At 34.3% G+C, this 22,394-nt stretch overlaps 1 protein-coding gene across 1 annotated transcript; it reads right to left on the bottom strand.

The window, feature by feature from the left end:
• Positions 1-1,502: 1,502 nt before the first annotated feature.
• On the bottom strand, positions 1,503-22,264 carry LOC130640366 (uncharacterized). Its single transcript, XM_057447145.1, has 3 exons — positions 22,120-22,264; positions 17,847-17,905; positions 1,503-10,319 (listed from the first exon to the last, which is right to left on the bottom strand). The coding sequence occupies exon 3, from the start codon at positions 10,310-10,312 to the stop codon at positions 8,756-8,758; it is 1,557 nt and encodes a 518-aa protein (XP_057303128.1). The 5' UTR covers positions 10,313-10,319; positions 17,847-17,905; positions 22,120-22,264; the 3' UTR covers positions 1,503-8,755.
• Between the last annotated feature and the right edge of the window lie 130 nt (positions 22,265-22,394).

Below are 22,394 nucleotides of genomic sequence, written 5' to 3'. Positions count from 1 at the left end.
GACCACCGTTGGAGCAGAAGTCATCTTTGACACAGAAAATAGAACAACGGCTAGGGAAAAAAACCATCAATAGTGTAGAATGTGATAACACACATAAGTAGCATCCCGTCCCAACTTTTGACAAGATTTGGTTGCTATCCCTACAGAAGAATTAGTTATTTTCCATCTAGGTCCGGAAAATATTAATTAACGTAAATCACTGTGTTTAACAGCTTGTTCCTGATTAGTTAACTCTTATGAATTTCGATCCTCTGCAATTGTATAAATAGACTGAACAGACAAACCGATATAATGTCTTCAAAACTATTTTCGTCATAATTTAGCCAAATTTTGCAAAACATTTGGCAAAAATAAAAGAAAACGCAGTAATTTTCAGTTTTTGCTGTCATTCTTATTTTATTCCTATTGTTTAGCAATTCTAAGCGTCTTCCTTCATATCAAGGTTAAGGTGGTAGGAAACCCTTTTTCTTGATTTTTTTTCATTTTTTATTTTACTTTGTTTTAAAGCAAATTTATCGTAGACTCCGAATATGTATGTTTTCTTACAATCTTGTTCTGAACTTCATGTCTATTTTTATGGCGTTCAATCTGCCAGGTTTCGGTCGCGTTTTTTGATCAAAAAATAAAATTTTACGGTATTGGGAATATTTTTTGAAATAATTACTGCCGCAACTTGATTTTAGCACAGCTCCAAGAACTTAGTCATTGTAAATTGCTGTTAAAATTTGAGCTGAAATACTATAACCAATCAAGAGAAAACGTGCATGTAATTTTTTGGATTTTAGAGTTATTTCTGGGCAAGCGAGGCAAAATTTTGTATTTTTTTTCAAAAAAATAATTATTTTTATTTACTTAAATAAAAGCAACAACATTTTATCGAAAAAAGTTTCAAATATCTTATATTTAAGAATTTTTGAAAAAGGGTTTCCTACCACCTTAACTGCTGTTTACCCTTTTCGCCCAAAATTCTTGGAAACCAAGGCTGTCAATTATGGCCATTTCATAAGTCAAATGAGAACGAGATTTTTCGTTGTTGCAAAAACTATTGGAGGCATGATGACGTCAATATTTACACACGCTTTATCGTTTTTTGTCTCATTTTTTTTTTTTTTGGTAATTGAGACATTGTATTTGTTGCATTTCATGTTAATTGAGACCCTTGATTCAAATAACTTTAGACTTTTGTCAAAGTTTATTTTAGAGTAAAAGGTATGGCTATCTATCTGTACTTAGCATAAGAAATACTAATTAAAAACTTTGTTGCAGCCAACTGGCATTTGGTTTCTTTCACTCTTTGGCCAGATGTAGCTAACAGCTACGTAGATTCCCAAGTTTAAGTCCAGCAAATATCAGACAGGGGAAGATAATACCGAGAAACAATAACTATGGCTACGATAAGCGGCACTTATACTAAACTGAATAAAAACCTAAAAATAACATTTAATAAGGCTAGCTAGCTAGCAACCTTAAGGATTCCCCCATCTACAAAAAATTTGCGTTAATAGGTTTTTAATAAGATTTATATAAGGCTAGAAAACGTTACAATATATTTTTCCTAATATGTTAACGTATAAAACTCAAATATTACAAGTATTACAAATACAAGTATAAAAAGATCATCGAAAAACAGACCAACCAGTCCTAACGCCACAGCTTTCAAATTGACCGCCGTCACGCTAGCTTAGATTCCTTTGTCAGAATGTCGGAGCCGCCAAAAACTTCATAGTTGGATATTCATAAACATTTGGCTTGTGATTGATCACATAGTCAGTAATGAGGTTCTGCAGGGAGTCTTAAATACAGCTGCTGCGCTGTGGGTTTTCCGAAAAAAAGAAGCGGTGCAGCCATTTTTAAATGAATACGGCTATTATTAAAGAGACAAGTCGTTAAATCCGTGAAAAAATCCACGGCAGCAAATTAGCAAATTATCAACTCTGCGGGAGATCCGGAATGCAGCTGCGAGCAACCATTTTGAACACACCGATACGGCTTTTATTAAATAGACTAGTCGTTGCCGGTGGAAAAATCCACGGGTTCGTCCGTCCTTTTTATTTACACGTCGCCACAAAGTGGATAAAAATATATCGCATTTGATATTCGTGTTTCCGTAACATCATTTTCTAACTTGGCGGGAGTCCGCGCAGAGACAGACAGACGACGGCTATTATTATAGAGATATAAAATAAATAATTTGGAAATAATTATTTTGCCTACATGAACTTACCCAGGTAAATAAAGAATAATTAATTTTCTGGGACAAAGAAGAATGGACTGATATTCCAAAAATACAATGTCTTTTGAGTATACTCGAAGAATTCTGTAGCAAAAAAATTATATATATATATATCCTTCAACTTTTCCACGTATATACTTTTAAACCAAAGTGTATAATTCACCTGTTGTAATGTATATTAAATGCTTCGTTCTTCTTCTTGTTAGTTTGTCAAAACTTGTTCAACATCCGTTCAAAAAGAGAAAAAATAGCAATTTTTGCTGTTTTATTTGAACCCTGTATCATTATACTAACTCGTAGTGTTACAAATCGCGAAAAGACTTTTAAAAAGTAAGAAGAAAACGAACCAGTTTAAAACAACACGCCTTCGATTAATACTTTTACAAAAGCGCAATTGAGTGCAAAATAGGCTGTAGGAAAAATTATAAAAATTCGAATATTAGATATGATAAACTATAGTTTATCCGACAATTTGGAGAAAGAGTTGTACACATGCGTTAAAATACGAAATAATTACCCACTTGCCCCGCGACAGTTTATTTCACATGACACAAAATGACGTTTTGATTCTCACTTTCCGCGTTGTTCGTTCTTGTGTACCATGCTTTAAGTTCAAGTTTAAGTTTTAATATTTAGGCAAATTTTAACAGAGGTATTAAAAAAAATATTGTGACCGTAATGTTCGGCATGTCTTTTTTATCCAGAGCAGTCCAGCTTTATCCATTTTTTTAGATCACAAAGAAATCTAAATTTTGTTGATTTAAAACAAAAACAGTACTAACATAAAGATCAAGGTTTTATATCACATCAATTTTGGTATGTCGTTTTAAATACTTACAATTTTGACAAAAACTAAAACGTGCCATTGCCTATAAGTCAAAAACGCCCATGATACATGCTGCAGGAAAAACGACATGATTTTTTAAAAGTAAGGGAAAAATGTTCGGCAATGATCGCCGGATAAGTTATACTTAATGACTTTTCTTCGGATGGATAACTTGTTTTTACTTTTCCTTTGCTATCGAATAGTAAGCACAAAATGTAGGAATACGCATAATGCGACACTCAGTATTCTATATCTATTTTTTATTTATTTCATTCTTATTTCGAATTATTCCGAATTACTGTTTGTATTTATATAATTCGTGTTTAAAAATTGTTGAAATTATTAAAAAAGGTGATCCCAAGAAATTTCAATCAATTCTTATTGATGATCCAGATATCGTTGAAATGATGGACGGTTGTGGAAGTAGCTACACTGCTTATGGAAGCTGCATGGTACAACAGACCATCAATAGTAAAATGTTCAATTGATGCTGGTAGTGATGTGAATGATGTAAATAAAAAACAACTGGAATGCATATGACGCCTGTGCAGGTGATGGTCATCATGATGGTTTAAAAGTTTTAATTAGTCATGACGTGACAAATATTAACAATGTTAACAGTAATAAAAACACACCATTACATGATGCATCTTGTGGTGGCCATATTGAATGTGTGAAGTTGTTGTTGTCGTAACCACATATTGATGTGAATGTACGAAACATTTTCAATGAAACACCTTTACATTATGCGTGTCATGGTGGATATATTGAATGTGTTAGAATGTTAATGTCAGCACCAGATATCAATGTGAATATACGGGACATTGATGATTTAACTCCTTATCATTAGCTGATAATGACATCATTAGACGCTTATTAATACAAAAACAAATAAAGTTTTTTAAAAGAATTTAAAAAGGTTCCTAGATAGCGTTCAAAGGTCTTTTATATGAACGCAACTTTAAAGGTTAAAATTATTTAATGACAATGTTAGTAAAATTAAACAAAAAAATATTTTTGTTGTGGTTGAAATTGAAAATGAATAAGTATCTCTGAAAGCTATATAGGCAAAATATAACTCACTTAATCTCAGGATCTATTTTATTTCTTAAAGGTAAAGTCAAGGTAATTGATCATTTGGGATTTCGTAATATTTATAATGAGTTCATCGAATCCCACAGAATAAATCTTTTGTGGGAAATAAAAAGATTGTCTCGCTCTTGTTTTGTATAATTTTCAAAACATAAATCTTAACAGCTAGAATGCATAACAATGCAAGTTGAAAATTGTTACCATCTGTTCTTTGCATGTTCGTAACATTATCTTTTTAAAAACTAAATCATTTTATTATTTTAACAACGCACGTTGTTTTTTAATGGTAGTCATTTTGGCGGGTTAATTTCGCGGGTATTAATTTGCAGGAATGGCGTAAAAATGTTACCAAAATAAACTACACTTTCGTTATGAAGTATTCATACAAGGTACACTTACATTGATATCCTTTATGATTGATGGAGACAGTTGAATATTTTAAGGGAAGGAAATCGCGTTCTACTTACTCTGGCTTAAAATTTGACGAATTGCTGAATTTTCTAATTTTCCACGTGTACTTAATTTTGCAGATTTGACAAATTTGGAAAATTCTGAAGAAACCAATAGTTTAGAAAATTGGAAAAAACATCACAAATAGAATTTTATAAAAATATGCTGTAAAACGATGACCTCTATGACTCACTTGCCTTTCTAAAATAAAACGCTTTATTTTGAAAGAGAAGTGAGACAATGGGATTATTTTTTCTAAAAAAACTTCTGTTTTAGTTGTTTTTTCTTATCATTAAATCTAAAAAAGTTAAATTATTAACATCCATGTCGATTTTTAACTCAATTAAGCATGATTGTTTATTAATAATTTTTGATTTCTATTTCGTAAGGGGCTGCAAAACAGCTTAAGTAAGATCTTCGTCAATAATATTACTCTCCAGACTGCTCAGAAGGTCAAGGTACAAAAATTATAAATAAATTATATTTATTGCAAGAATATATAAATAAACTGTTAACGGAAAATTACTTTTTTATGCTTTTCTACTTCTTAATGGTATTTTCTAAGAATATTATAAAATCTCAGCCAAAGAAACAAAGGTCAGCACTATCTGATGCTGATCATTTCTAGAACATTCTTGTAACAAACAAAAGCAAACTGGAAGGAAAGAGGCTCTGCGCACATAAAGTTTATAGGGGTATTTTTACATGTAATCTAGTCCAACTCAACGAAAATAATCCGGGAATACAGACTCTCGGAGTAGAAGAGATACTTAGTCGAATCATTGGCGAAACTAATAAATGGATACTAAGAATTGATATTCAGGAAGTGACGGGTCTATTACAAGTGAGTACTGGTCTCGGAAGCGTCGGAGAAGCTGACATACATGTAATGAGAAGAGTCTTTGAGGAACAAGAATGCGAAGCAATTTTATTGCCGGTTTTTTTGTTTAATAACTCTTATTTGCTAAGCCGCATAATTATGATACTCAGTTATTACAATTATCTATTAACTACCTGCATACCAATTTTATAGGTCCTATACCTTTCAGAAGCTTACATATTGGCTATTACGGATACTACCCTTAAAAACTTTGTGAAATTTATTAGGATTATCCTTAGAACTTTAAACTTTAAATTTGATTAGGGGAAATCATTCTGTAAATATTGGACCCGAAAAAAAGGAAAACCTCCAGATTTTTAGGCAATTTTTAGCGTTTTTACATGCAAACTTGTATAAAAACCGGAACGTATATTATTCGTTATTTAGCTTTAAACAGAATGTGGAAAAGTAATTGAATTGTAGACAAATAGTGGTAATTTAGGCAAATTTTGGGTTCCGACGACGTCATAGGAAAAGTGGTTTTATAAGCAAACATTTATTGCAACCATTTTGTTGCTTACATGAGGCATGTTCAAGCCTAACAAATGTATGGAAGTGGTGGAATGCTTCCTCCCCCGGTCACATGGTTTGTGAAAAAAAACCCACATAATCTTCTTTTATTTAAGAAACACGAGCTTCAGAAACGAAAAAAGGTAAGAAACATTTAAAAAACATTACCGACTTTCATACAGCGCAGTCTGGGCACAAGTAAAGCGCTTGTAGGGACAAATTTTATTCTATTTTCGTTTGACTCGATAGCCCAGTCAAGTTTCTCGGTCACTTTCTCACAAAGAATTATTTGTGTCATACGGAAAAAGGCAGAAATGTGTAACGTTCTGTTTTTTCTTTTCTTTGCTTTTTATACTAACGTTGACCTTTTAAGTAGCGTGATGAAATGGTGCTGCTAATCCTATCTGTGGTATATTAACTTTATTAAAACGTTTCAAGTACGAACAACTTACGGGTATTAACTTTTACAAAGATCAAAGTTGGATGATGGTAAAAAGGTATTAGCTATGTGGCTGCAGAGACAGTGAGCATGGACTAAAGTACTTGTTAATCAACCTTCTAGGCTAAAAACCACCATATGTACAATGCAATCTATGCTTGGATGTGGCTACCTAGAATAAGGATAACCAAACAAGAATTAGAGCTAGCTAATTGTAGCGAAAGTCAAAGAAATGGATAATCAAATATCAAGCTGAAAGTATGAAGATATGGACAATCATCAAATACCATTGTCAAATTTGGACGAAAGGTTAATAAAAATGCCACAACTGCATGTAGCTTATACTGTCTTAATTACGTAATTATCAAGCGAATATTAAATTCCACCGACCACATAACTTTATGGTCGGTATGGTTTTAGCATCTCTTATAAATCCTTTAAAAAAAACTAATGGGAAGTCAGCGATGAAAACCGCATTAGTAAAAACATTCAAACATCCATATAACTACTATAATTTTGTTCTTTCAATATAGACCAAGGAGTAAAAGACATATTTTCAGATAAGGTATAAGGAAATGATCTACAAATTCGTCATCAATCCCGTTTGGTTTAAAATTTAAATTATAAAAGTTTATAGATTTTTAATTTAACTTTTTTTGGCCAACTGTCTTTTGGCAGACTAAAAACGGGAAATTAAGAAAAAATATTTTTTGCATTATAGAAAAAAGCGAAATCTTAGGAACAGGAAACAAAACAATCTTATGTGTGCTCTTGCAATTTCCTGTTTGCATAAAATAACACCGCAATACATTGTTTATCGCAATGCAATGCAATACGGAATGGCAGCCAACGTCCATGTTGAATCTTTAGAACAGGAATACTACTTAAAAAACATTTGAACCTGGAATGGGAGAAAACTTAAGAAACATTGAGCCTGCTTACTTTCACAAGATTCTTAAATAAAAAGATGTGTACAGTTATGGCAACTACATGTTTGTACGTCCCGCAGTAGCATCAATAAAATTACCATCCTCTCTATTCTAACTATCTAAAGGCCGAGCCGATGCATTATTGTTAAAGCAGAGAAATGAAGACGGTAAAATGAAATAAATAAGTTTTTTAGATTCATTTTGGCAGAAATTTAAAATTTGGTGAATTTGGATAAAACTTATTTCGATGGGAATTAAATTTGGCAGATTTTTATCAAATTCAACAATTGTCGCCAAATGTTTCTTCAGCCCAAATTTCCCCCTTTATCATACAACCTAAAAAATGCTCGCACATTTAAAAACAACAATTCGACTGAGAATAGATATCTTAATGATCAAACTATTTTCTCTGCTTTCTTACCATCTGTTGACAGTGTCCTTCGACAATATTAAACTCAAGTGACTGCACGAGACAGTACCAAAATAAAATACCCCTACATGAATTACTAGAATTTTTTCAAATACGAGCTTGATAAAATCTATATTTTGTTTACATGTAATCAGGTAGCATAACACGAAACGCAAGGCCTCGCTTAGCATTTAAATCTGTTTTTCATGCCCATCAACCTGAAAGCCGCCCATTACAGGGCGGCAATTAATACCTATAATTTGTTTAAAACGGTAGCCGATTCGCTATTTTGAGTTACGGGTTCACGAAATCTGTTAATAGCTGCATTCCGTGTGTTCAAAATGGTTGCGCGCAGCTTTCTCGGAAAATCCCGGCAAAACCCCGCAGAACCCAATTTTTACAGACGAAGAAATATGAAATAGAAGTACGGCCATTTTGAAAGCCGTGGCTTTGAAGTTGGTGTAGTGATAATAATAGCCGTATTCTGTGTGTTCAAAATGGTCACGCTGTAGCTTTACTTCGGAACTCCGCAGTTTTATTACTTCATGCTAACAGGCGGACAAAATTGTAGGATAAAATGATTCAGGCGATATGTACAACGGGCGAAACTTTAAGGACTGGCGGATCCGTGGAAATAAATATGGCTAGACTACTATTATTAACTCTATTATTTTGTTAAGCGTAAAAAATTGTTAAAACTTATAAACATCTATGTTAAAATACAAAAGAATAAAACTGGCTGTATCGTCAATACTAAATTATAAACTTTACGAAAGCCAAGGTACATGCCCAAATGGTTTAACTAGCACGTAACAAAAAGATGTAGACAGAGTGTGTTCAATATGACGTGAGAAAATAAATTTTCTCTCCCCGGCTACGCGCAAGCAAGAGACATTTCTATCTTTCTCGGAAAACGGATAAGAAAACTTGTTAAAATTAGTGGCTATTCGAGGCTGTTTTAATCAATACATAGCGTTGAGTTGTTGGCTACTCCATACCATCAGAGGGGGTATAGATCTCCTGATTTCGACGGACTAATTTAAACTTTTTTTTCGGGATTGGAGTTTCTCCACAGCTGTCCTTATCATCTGTACCACAAGTGCTTTCACTGCACCCTTCACCCGAAGAAACATCCGCTATTCCGCTTTCTTTGCAATCCACCGAAGTTGAATCATCCGTCGTTTTATACGGCGTTTCAATGAAAGACGCCTTCGTCATGTCACAATCGTTGTTGTCGTCGTTGGTTACGCCACTGTCACTGCTTGAAGTTTCGTCGCCGCTGATGTTAATTTCGTCGGGATTCGACGATATGTTCGGATTTGTAAGTTCGCTAAAATCATCTTCGTCATCTAAGGTGCTTTGTAGTTTCGGTTTACTTTCCTCGAAATTAACTGGCTTCGGCAAACTAAGTCTACGCTGATTAGTCGAAGCAAAACGGCTGCTACCACTAGCATTGTTTACAATAGCACTTTTTGTGGAACACGGATTATAAAGTTGAAATCGTTCACAAAACAATGAAGTTTGTTCATTCCGTCCGTCGACAGACCTCGAAAATGGTAAAATGGAGAAGTCTCCATCGCAGAGTTCTTCAACTTCAGCAATACTTGTGCTATTAGGTTTATAATCTTCAGAAAGTTCCGTTAAAAAAGTTTGTTTGTTGGATTTGCTAAAAATGTCTTTGGTGGCGCGCAACACACACACCCATTGTTTATCGTAGCGTAGACTAGGAATTTCTTCCTGTTGAGTTTGATCAACGTCAATTATCTGCAGGAAATTTCGCCTCGGCAAGCATTTATCCAATGCCAAAAATTTTGTTCTTCCTCCAGTTGAATGCTCCACAATAGCAGAGAACTTTGCATGCATGTGTCCAGAGAACCAATAGGTGGGCTTCAACGACTTCAGCAATTCCTCAGCAGCTTCGCTACCTAAAGAATTACTATTGATTTCGTCTTTCAAAAAAGGTTTGAACCTAATCAACTGTTCACTATCGCCATAGTGATATATTCTTTTAGGCCAATCATGACTAAGAAATATATCAAAGGGATCATCGACTAACAACTTAAGCTTAGCAACATCAGAACTTCGAACGTGATAGAAGGAGCGTTTAGTGTCTTCGCTAAAAGGCGGTATTTCGAAGTGGCCTTTATAGAAATCCTTATGTTTAAAGATGCCAGATAAACCTCCAATTCTTAGCCCTGCAAAATTTACAACCCCAGCAAAGCCTAAGTAAAATATATTTTCTGCCACCCACCCGCCGTATGGGAGTTCCCATAAATATCGGGCGGCTTCGTGGTTACCACCAATGAACAGGGTTAACACAGGGGCTTTTCGCTTGCCAGTGTAGTAATCTGGGAAATCTTTCATCTCCCTGTACTTGGGTGGGACCGCCATGCTGATCATATCTTCATGATTGCGAACAGATTGGAAGTCACCGCAGCAGATTAAGAGATCGATTTTTATGCCTTCACGCTTCTCGATGTAATGGACACTTTCGTAGATCTTGTTCAATTCGCCGTGCGCACACCCTTCAATGGCAATCTTCATTATAGAACTAAACAAGAAGTCAACAAATACATTTTCGATCAAACAAAATATTTTATGTTTTACTGGCCCCAATTTTTCATCATGTTGATTTTTTTTTATTGGAGGGGGACATGAGAAATATACTTCCGAGATTTATTTTTTTACAAACCCAACGTTTTGCGATCGCAAATCTTTAAAATTTAGCGCTTTTTAAGGAGAAACTTCTTGACAAGGAATAAAAAAAATGGAACGCTTGCTCGTATTTTTAAGCCCAAAAAATTTTCAGCGGGAATTATTTCTGCGAAAATTGCCCAAATTCGCAAAATTTGCTCCGACATAAAATTTGAAAGGACTAAGGAAAACGGCTCAAGGAAGCTCTTCGTCATTGATGCTATTTCTAGCCTCAAGCATTCTAAATAAGATTGTTTAATAACCAGACCATTCAGAAGATCGAGGTCCAAGAAATTATAAGTATATTATATTTGTCGAAACAATAGAGACAACCTGTTAACGAATATTTTTTTTTTTTTTGACTTCTACATTATTTTTCAGTATTTTCCATTCAGTATTCTTGTTGGCGGTGAAATAAAATACGGTATGCCAAATGTTATACTGAAAAATCAAATATTTGTTTTGATGGGAGAAACAAAGGCAAAACGAAGGACTGTATTTGATAAAAATGCTGGACTAAATGACTTTAAAAAGGTAATTAATTTTTCCAAAAAATAGTTAAAGTCATTGTTCTTGCTTCAACCTGCTTTATATGCAATAAGTTGGTATTTTTCCGTGCATAATTTAGAAAATGGCAAGATAGAAAACTGGAAAAAATATTTAGGAAATTGTCCCTTTTTCAGGTTTTTGGAATGGCCAACATGATCACTTGATTCTATTTTGGCAGAGGTGTAGGCCGAGTAACAAACGTCACAAATGCGCTAGTTGCATTTCCCACAATGTCCGCATTCTGGATTAATCCACTCCACCACCCGAAAAGGTCCGAAATCTGGTGAAATCGGGACTTGCTGACGTCAGCAAAAATTAGCACCCTTTCCGTTTTTAAACCTAACAAAATAATCTAAGAAGTCCTCAGTCCGACTGCATTGTATTTTTGTATTCATGGATGGGTGATAAAACCTATTTTCCATTTGCCAAAATCGAATATCAAAATTATTCAGTTAGGCTCTGAAATATTAAGACGGAAGCGAGACTAAATAATTTTGAAGTACAATTGTTCCTCTTCGAATATTTATCTGTTTATATCCACTTGAGGTACTAGGCTATATTTGTTTACTGAATTCCAGCATTAATAAGTTTAAAAACGTTTTAACCAACCCGGTACAGCAATTAAGTTTAAAACAAACAAGCTCATGCTTGAACGATTTAAATGATTGAAATCAACATAATTAAGGAATATCATAATTATCATAATTATTTGATAGGCAGCTTCGCTTACGGCTATTGTATAAGCTGTGCTGCGACAGACCGTACTCATAAAATATTCCACGCCCCGGTTCGGATTTGCTCGCATACCACTTTAAAAGAGTCGAGCCTATAGCTGGGTCGAACTGAAACAATTTCCAAATGCCCAAGCTGGTAGCTTTATTAACAATATTGTTTTAAATAAGAACGCTATGGGCATGCTTTATCACTCCACATTTGGATTTATACAATTGAGCCAAGCAAATCAAGCATGTCAAGCCGTGCAGCATAGGTAAAGTCAGTTACGCGATACGACTCTGTTTCACCATAGATAAGTAATCTATGGTTTGACACAGCTAGATGTTGGATTGATAGGCCTATTAAAATATAATAATACTGTATACTTTTTTATTTAACTACATACAGGCTATTATCTTTAAATCAGCACATCATCATTAAACAAACAACAACATAATCCGTAAGAATTTTTACTGATTATATTTCGCGGAAGGAACCATATTTTGTTGTAACTTTACACGCTATTTCAAGACTTCCCTAACATGCCTACGCCAATCCCGAAAGTTACTTGTCGTGCTAACATGAGCGTCGCACGCCGGCTAGTAATTTAAAATGTCTTTAAACATTTTTTAGAGATATCGGTCTGCTGGTTAGGGAAACGGATCTCTTCCAGAGACAGGAAGGGAGGCAAACAACAACGGCCATACACCTTAGTTTAAAGGGGCGAGTGGGAAGACCTGTGAAATGGCACCTAGTGGTGTCACTTTCGAAAACACCCAGGCCGGCTTGTGAAAGGTTGGTGTTAGAACAAGCGTGAAGCTGTGAAACAATACTAAAACCTCTTTGTAAATTGCCGTAAGAACTGTTCACGATGGGACTGGAACTCTAAGGAGTGAAACTGTCACGTACGGTACGACAGGTCAGACAGTTACCCAGCTACCACATCACCAGGTAGATAGCACGAAGGTGAGGATGGCAAGTGTAAATTCTTATAGCTACATTGCGAAGTTGAGCAGGCAAAGTAGTGGAAATGTAAGACAGCAGATGTGTTGAAATGTGTTCTCTTTGGGACGTCACGTGAAGAGGATCTATGGAGTTATTTGTAGAACAAAATTCGTGTTTGGTTTTCGTCCTGTCCTAATGCTCTTCGTCCTATGGTTTTACATGTCATCATAATACTTCTTGTCGTGGTGCACAGTTTTCGTCATGGTGTGTTATTTTCATCGTGTGGTTTTACTTTTATCGCGATTCTCTTCATCGTGGTGTTTTACTCTCCGTCGTGGAATTTCATCATTCGTTGCGTGGTTTAACTTTTATCGTATTATTTATCATGGTGTATCATAATGGTGAAAATTTTATATGAAATCACCATTCGTGCTGGCTGCCTTTATGAAGTTTCACGAAACGAAGGAAAACTGGAAAATATCATAATCTCTGATATGACTTATATATAATGTGGTAAAAAGTAGAATATAAAAACAAGTGTGTAATAGTATAAGTCTTTCTGTTAAAACCATCCTCAGTGTATACATAGATGTAATAATATGAAATATGAAAGTATTTTTACAAAAGTATGAGTTTTTTTTTAAAAAAAAAGTAATTTACATATGTACAATAAAAATTAACTGCCCTCAAGAAAGCAATTATCATTTACTACATACATCGAAATCACATTTTGTTATCGCGCATGTATATCACCTGATAAACATTTTGTGATAACGTAGACGTATACATTTCTGTCCCGTCCCTCCATTTCTAAAAAGCAGAAGTTTTTTAGATTCAAGTTGTTCATTTAATTTTGGACGTTTCAACGTGATAAATGAAGCTTCTAAGTTTTTTCTCAACCTCGTTCTCAGAGGCGCTTTTATCAACATTTTCCAACTAAACCGATAATCAGGATTATGGTAAATATGGTTAGGCGGTTCAGAATTTTTGGTTGGATTATTATGCTCATTCCAGCGAACCTCAGTATTTCGTCTTGTTTCGCCAATGTAAGATGTGTTACAAGTGGTACACATTCCTTCATAAATAACGCAAGAACGGTATGGATCTCTTAGTGTAAACCATTTTATTGCAATTTTGAACTTATTGTTTGCGAACTTGTGAAACTTTGAAATGAATGATTTGGAAACTTTTTCATTTTCTTCACAAAATGGAACTTCTAAAAGGATGAATGGTTTTGGTAAGTCAAAGAGGTTGGGTGGAATTATAAACTCGTCATCGTCGGTGTTATTAGTAAGTCGACCTTGAAATTGATTAATAACGCTTTCCACAAACCTGAAGGGAAATTTGCATTTCGAATTTTTTTCCTTATTACATTCTTTTCCATTTCGAAGTCATTCGAGATACGATTTGCACGACTGAGATCACCATTGATAGCATTCCTTTTGTATCGTTTTGGAATTTGCGATGACCAATGTGTGGCATATTTGGATGGTTTTCTGTACACACGATAAACACCATTTTCGTTTACTAATTTGGTGTCCAAACACCTCTCAGGGTTAACTTCAATAGTGATCGATAACTTTGGATGATAAGCATTCAGTTTATCAAGCAATTCATCTGGCTGATTCTTTATTCGCCTGTTTATGACGTCGTCTACGTATCGCTTATAAAACCGTGGTTTAAATGGTTCAACACATTCCTTCTCTAATTTTGTTAGGAAGATGTTGGAGAAAGTGACAGAGAGAGGGCCTCCCATTGTACAACCATCAGTCTGTTTGTAAAACTTTGACTGAAAAATGAAGTGCTCTCAGTTGTCAGTTTCAACAACAACCTCTTGAAAATTAGTCTGCTGCAAATGATGGCCAGTTGTTTGTTGAACATAAATTTCGTCCAAAATATACTCAATCGTTTAGCAATAGAAACGTTTGTAAAAAGAGACTCTAAGTCATATGATACGTATTCTTCGTTTTGATCGAGAGGATGTTCATGAATCATTTAAGAAAAGTCCTGTTTTTATGATGTAGTTGTCCTCATCACATGGAGGTTTTAAATAATCACCAATCACTTGGGCAGTAGCATACCTGCACGAACCTGTCTGTGCTATAATTGATCGGAACTTTAAACTTTCCACAGATATTTCACTTGCATTTGTAACTTTATATGTTTCTAAGTATGCTGCACTGAGGATGGCTTTTACCGAAAAGCTTATGCTATTGTGAACTTGTTTTTATATTTTACTTTTTACCACATTTATTCTATGGCGAGTTACTATCATAATACTTATATATAAATTTAGATGTTTTACAGACACTTTTGTTCGTTAAATCTGAATTGACTGGCTAGCTTTCTCGTTGTTTTTTTATTGTATTGAGCAGAACAGAAGCAGACAACAGAGGACATTAGAGGTTCGTGGTAGCTGGATAGTGCAGGGTAATTGTATTCATTTATGTTGAGCATGTTTGCAAAACACATCATGTTGGAAGCACAAGCTATTTTTTTAGCATAAATTATGTTGAATATTCCATTCCGGAAGTGTGCTTAAAGAACACATTTAATAATATGCTTTCAACTACATCTGAACCTACTTTCATTCTTTTCTTTTAAAGTTCGCAGTTTTTAACATTTTAGCTAGCTAGCTCTTAAAATGCTCAGCTTAAGCTTATGGGGTCCTGTGGAAATTTCTAGAAATTAGTTATTTCATGTAAAAGAGCATGAAGTTAAGTACCCCTGCAACGAACACAATGTTTTACGACACGACGAAACGTAAAACAACACAATGAATCATGTTACACCACAATCAAAAACACTACGACGTGACAAAAAGCCACGACAAAAATACTTCGACACGATGCTACGAAGAATAAACGAAGAGCATACACGAATATTTCCCACAAATAGCTCATGAGGATTTTCAGTGAAATTTGCAGAAAGAAGAAGAGCAATGTACAAGCTCTTTTGTTTTGGCGACAACGGAATAGGGAGCAGAAATAAAGAAGGGGAGAGTTTGCTTGAGTCAAAAATGACAATAGGCATGGTTTTGCAAGACATCAATTATTAAGAGACAGAGCTCAACGATATGAGTCAGTTGGTCCTCCGATATAGATAGATTACTTTCTGGTTAGAAAGTCGGACAAAGATGTGGAAGTTACACCAGGGGAAGAGTTTTACACAGCATAGGTTGTTGGTTTGTAATATTGCTTTGGAGAGTTTTAAAGAAGGCGAGGGTAATTATAGGCCCCGTTGGAAAGTCTGTAATCTATAGGAGAAAATTGAGCAAACAATTTAGTTGAAAAGTTAAGTAGTTGGTCCAAAATGATCAATGTGGTGATAATGTTGATAGTACTTGGACTTGTCTTCTAGAAAACTCTGATAATAATCTGTGGGTGGACAAAAACTGAGCTATAGACATAGACAGAGCTGCTTTTGAAAGAGTTCTGACCATGTTACTTAACACTAAGTAAAATTAGGATGAAAATTATCTTCTTGATGTTGATGCAACAGATTGACTGTACAGATTAAAACAATGGGTAGTTAGAGTTTTAGGAAAATAGAGATTGGCAAAGCTGCATGAGCATCAAGTGCTGTTATAGTAAAAGCGCCTGGGTACACTGGAGCTCAGCTTATCACAAGTCTTGCCGATCGAACTAAAATGAATGGAGCTACTTCAAGTGACTAGAAGAAGAGCGTAATAGCCTATTATTTCAAGGGCAGCACACGAACTTATAAAAATGCAAACAAAGAGGGTCAAAATTGGTTAGATCAAGTAACAAACGTTACTGAAAAAGTGACTGATAAATTAGTTAGAGAAAGAATTGATCAGCACACAATTCGGTTTCCGTCCACGGCGTCGTACCACAGATGCAAATTTTGTACTCATACAGTAAGAAAATTATTTGGGTATAAACTATTTAGAAAAAAGAAAGAATCTGTAGAATAACACGAGAGGATATCTGGGAAGCTGTGAAAAAAATTGGTATAGATAAATGTCCAGTTAAGAGAGCACAGTCTCTGTACAGCATTGCTAGAGGTCGTGCCAGGATAAACATTTCACTAGGTGAGAAATTTAGTGTAAATGTTGGTATACTTTTAATTTGTTCTTAGTCCTCTGTTGTTTGTTTTAATCTTAGAAGCGTTGTCGATTGAATTCGAAACAGAATGTCCATGGCAGTTGTAGTAGATAGATGATTTGGCTCTCAAAACGGAGTCAATGGAAGAATTAGTTAAAACGTTTTAGAAAAAAAGACTAGAAGAGAAAGGGTTTAAGGGTTTTGAGTAAATGCAGTAAAGTCTAACGACATTATTATTAACATTAGAACCAAGTGCTGCAGTAAAGTTAGAAAGTTGCCATGTTGAAATTACAAGAAAGGGGTTGGGAGTATCTCAATGTTTGTCAGACTTCCAAGCATAGTTCAAAGTAAGTGTTGCATAGGTTAGATTATAGACAAGAAAATTTCTTTTGTACAAAACAAAGTTTTTCCACCTTTAATTATGTACAGTGGCTCGTTAGACTCGTTCAACATATTGGCATATCAGCTCTTACTTAGCTGATATGTTGAGTAGTGAAGGAGGTGTCAAGGAAGAAGTTTTATTCGCAGGACAGGGAACAAAAATTTAGAGAGTCACTGCATTTCACGATCAGTCTTAATGATAAATCTACGTCGTATGAAGCTTGTGTAATCCTGTGTTGCCTGGTAGTAAGGCATGGGCAGGGAAGCAGGAAAATCTTGACCATTTAGAAAGGAAGGATATGAGATACTCAGTTGTCTGGGGATACAGCCATATACAGTTATTATAATATAGATTTAAAGAAGATACACATGCATATTAAGATGACCAACCTTTAAACTAAAGGTAATGCCTCATATTGAACAAAAGGAATTGCCCGTTATACATGTATCATATTACCATGATTATATAGGTATGTATACACTTAAAAACCTAAAGAATTTAAATAATTTAATAACATTTTTTTATCCTATTCTGAATAGGATAAGTGCTTCACTTTTGTAAAACAAACCATTTTATATTTGAGTTTCGAAAAACTAAGATTTCTACTAAATTGGGCCTGACAGTTATATACGTGCTGTTATGGGTTAAATATGTGCGTAAAGTAAAAAAAACATACATGCAGCTTATTCTATCCTTCACAATACAATAATATAATATATAGACTTACAATACAGATAAGCAATATATATTTCACTCGTAATGTCCACCACTTTATTTCGTACTACACTAAAAATATAAGGACAATATAAGAAGAAGAAAAATTATAATCACATATCTTTGATAGATGGTATGCGTTAAAAACTATATAGAAAACTATATAGAACCTTTCTCATCGACAGAATTTCCTACAAATTTTGAAAAAACATATTAATTTTGTACATTATCAAAAGTTTATATTATATACATTGCAGCATACCCAATCATGTTTCTAAAGTTGTGACAAATATTTCTTTTTTTTATCATTTTAGATATCTTTTTACAAACATAGGCTATGGTCTTGGAATTTAGGTCAACTGTGCAAAAATAGCAAGTTTGATATTACGTTGATATTTGATATTAAAGAGGTAGGGGCTAGGGCTAAGAGAGGTAATAATTGGTGAATATTCTTTACTCCTAAAAAGAAAAAAAGGTGAATAAGGAACTTTTTTCACAAAAAAATCACCTGTATTTACTATACTCATAGGACCTACTCATGATTATGTAGTGAAACTCTTTAAATTGATTTTGCACACTGGTCTATAATAGCAAACCAATCCCAGGCATTCTCTTTTTTTCTTTTCAAAGAAATAATGACAACTTTTTGGGTAAATTTGACTAATTTTACTTAATCTCATGTACATTTGCGTCATTTACAACACTTGGATAGCACATTGCATTCTTGTTTAAGTACAACTCAAGAAATTTTGAAATTTTGTCAGTGTTACTTTTTCTGCTATAGAAATGAATAAGTGTTGTTACTCCTTTGTTTAATTTTACAATGAGCAAGTACGTCTTCAATTGATTGTTGCGAAACAGCCTTGAACAATGAAGGAGAGGTTTGGAGACTCCTGAGTACCTCGTACTTTACATGTACTAGTTTCACTAGTTTAACTAGACCCAGTTATTGATAAAATGTCCTCATCTCTCTGCATGCGGTTTCGATCCTTAGTCTAGTCCCAAGTATTTTTTTAGTACAACCTGTTTGCTCGAAACGTCCTTTTGTATCCTTTGTACTGTTGCCTTTTCTTCTTCTTTTTCATTGATTGTGACCTTTAATTGTTTTATGAGCTTTTCTTTGTCTGTCCTTTTTCTTTTCAGCTTCTTTATTTTTCTCCCGACATTGTTCTTTTCTTTCAGTTGTCAATAGTTTATTTTTTTGATCTTCCCATGTAACAAAAGTTGCAAACCAGGTTGGTTGTCAATGCAAAATATAGAATGAAGTTGTCACTAATACTGAAATTTTAAAAACTTTCCTTTTTCTGTCAGATTTCTATTTTGCCTATTGCAACTTCCAGGATTAAACAACTTTTCTAAAGAATTCTGACTTCAACTTTTGCATTTATAGGGTGTTAGACTAAACTCGACTTTAAAGTCAAATAAACTGGCTTTACTTTGAACAGCAATCATTCTTGATACAATAACTCTCAAATTCTTGAAAACAGGTTTATGTTCCAAACTAAAACTTGTTTAACTTTTGAAGTACTAAAAAAATAACCAGCCAAAATAAAGCGTTTTACTTGAATGACTTTTAACTACTGCTTCTATTTGACAGTGCAAAAAATATAGATACATAGAATAATTCTTATATAACACCTTTCATACAAAATCAAGTGATTATTTTATGTTCATAAATAAAGCCAGGGCCTGTAATGACGCAATGTGGAAAAAAACGCTGGAGTGATTAGCTAATCAATCCAGCAACATTTTGCCAACTTAAGGTAAAAATTAGGTCGGCAAACCAATCTGACATGTCGGCAAGGTCAGCATTTACTATTTTCTGCCCTCTCATCAAATACTGTGATATATGTAATATATATACTTTTATCTCAGATAAATCAGTCTGTAGTTAGCCACTCAGTCAAGCCATTGAAGACCATCACAGTTCTCTTCGACCAGGACAAAACTCCCCACAAGTTATGCAAGTACAGAGCATGCACTTATCCTGAAACTTGGCAAATCGAACTGTGTCCAACTCTCAACAATTCTTTTATCAATCAGCATGTATAGATTAAATTTTAAGAAAAAGAAAAGTTATTTACTTATAAATATACCTGAATTCTTTCTGGGTGGTTTTTCTAATAAAAAAATAGGGTGATTTTTTTTCGCCTCATTCTCAGTCACGGGCTTTTCGAACGTATTATAAACGCAGGAAACTTGATTGACTTTGACAAAATACAGGCACTATACTGAGTGTTCTTGAAGAATCTTGTTAATAACAAGTAAAACTTCACGCAAAATATGGAAACGATAACAATTCGTTGAAGCTACATTAATTAAACTTACATATTTGTGAAAAAGGGTCAGTTTTTCCAATGTATATAAAATACATTAATTTGCTCGGCATGCTGATAATGGAAAGAATGTAGGGCGGCATGTACAAGTTGACTTCAATTAAATGAAGGTCGCTTTTCAGGTCAGCATGCCGACCTAGATTTCGTTTCATAGTAAAAATAATTTTAAAAAATATATTTCGTTTACATAACATTTGATCTATGATTTATGCATACTTGAGCATAGAATATTCTTAAAAGTTGTATATAGAATTTAAGGCTGGTTTCTATAATGATCAAAATGAAAAAAATTACTTATAGGACATTTCAGCAAGGATGTATGTATATGATAAAAATTAGAACAATTGAAGACGGATAACAACTATATGTGAAAAATATGCACAAAGAACATAACCACGCTGTCAATAAGGTAACAAAAAATGTTCACTGTTTTAAAAATTTATTATGACCCTAACATGTATGAATTTACCTTACAGGCGTTTTAAAAATTTATTATGACCCTAACATGTATGAATTTACCTTACAGGCATGTTTTGAACATTTATCGCAACAACGCCGTATAAAAAAACAATTACCCAAGAAATGATGCAGACAGAAATTCATCCAAAACTGTCTGATCAAGACAACATCGATTTATCGATGATCCAACACTTGTGTGGTAAAGCTGCGTGGAAGCATGTTACAAAAAACACAAAAAATAAGAAATGGTTTTGCGAAGTTTGCAATAACGATCTTTCCGAGGAAACGTCTGTGGGATGTGATGGTTGTCTGTGCTGGTGCCATCTATCTTTTATTGACAGAACAAAAATGCCAGCAGCTAGGAACTGGTTCTGCAAACGTTGCTCCGTACGACACACCACAGCCATAAAATCAGTAAATATATATATACATACTGTGAAATTCTCTAAATTTCTTTTAATTCCCCCAAATTCATTTGAAATAAAGAAAGTATGTGAGTGTCCCGTACAAATGCAAAGAAAAGAAAAAAGTACACAAATGTCACATACGAATAGAAAAAAATAATAAAGTATGTGAGAGTCACGTACGAATAGAAAAAAATAAAAAAGTACATGATAGTCACATACGAATAGAAAAAAATATCAAAGTGCAGTCACGCATGAATACCTACTGCGAAAAATAATAAAGCACGTGAAAGTCACGTACGAATCATCATCATCATCCTTCTTGGCTTAACATCCGTTTTCCATGTTAGCATGGGTTGGACGGGGTGTATTAATGACCCTCTTCCAATCTGACTGTGTTAGATCTAAACTCAACTTCCTTTGTATCAAGTCTGTCTTTAAAATCCCTGCCAAGTCTTTCTCAGTTTGCCTCTGGGCTTTGCCCCAGGAACTATCAAGTCTCTACACTTTCTTACCCAATTATCCCCCTCCATTCTTTCCAAGTGCCCCAGCCTATTCAATCTTCTTATCTGAATAACATCTTTAATTCACTGATGATGTCGAGGACGCAAATAGAAAAAAAATATTAAAGTACGGTCATGTATGAATAGCCACTGCATAGGATTATATCTGCCAAAATTTAGATTAAATCACAAAGTAGTTATATATTGATATCTGCTCCAGCAAAATTTTTTGATTTTCTTAACCGATCGGAATAACTCTTGTCATCGATTTCTCAGAGAGTGCAACCTTGGAAAGGCGTGCCTTTTCAGGGTAGCTTTGGCTTATCTGAGCTTATATAAGATAAGCTCAGTTTATGTTTTTGTATAGCGTAATTAGACGCCCTTTAACCAAATTAAGCTTGTGTATTCTACATAATTAGCTAGAAGTGGGGTAGCTATATGTCAATAGCAGTTTTTCCCTGACAGTTTCAACTAACTGGAAGTCACTCTGAAAAATCTTCAAATATTGATATGTTAATTTGTAAATTAACACAATATAAAAAACAAATAGCGGAATTGAATAAATCAACACAAAAAGCCCTTACCACGCCACCTTATAAAGGTTCAATGGCGAATATTTGCCATTCACAAACCGCGGTACTGCGATTGGTAATTTCTTTTCATTAACTTCGGGCATACTAATTCAATATAGGTGCTGTTTTGATTTTTACGCAAAATATAAAAACCGGACTGGTGGACAACCCCTCGACATCATCAGTGACCCTCAGCATTTATCAAAAGTTTTGATATATATATCATTAGACGACTAATTCTCTATAGAGGCTATTAGTCAATGAAATTGAGCTCAAGTAAGCCAGAA

Source organism: Hydractinia symbiolongicarpus, chromosome 1, assembly GCF_029227915.1.
Source record: "Hydractinia symbiolongicarpus strain clone_291-10 chromosome 1, HSymV2.1, whole genome shotgun sequence".
In the NCBI taxonomy this organism is placed as follows: domain Eukaryota; kingdom Metazoa; phylum Cnidaria; class Hydrozoa; order Anthoathecata; family Hydractiniidae; genus Hydractinia; species Hydractinia symbiolongicarpus.
The sequence above is the reverse complement of the archived record's forward strand: the minus strand, read 5'-3'. Positions and strand labels throughout refer to the sequence as shown.

Excerpts from the sequence above, each read along its gene's own strand:
- LOC130640366 (XM_057447145.1), bottom strand. The coding sequence starts at position 10,312 with ATGAAGATTGCCATTGAAGGGTGTGCGCACGGCGAATTGAACAAGATC.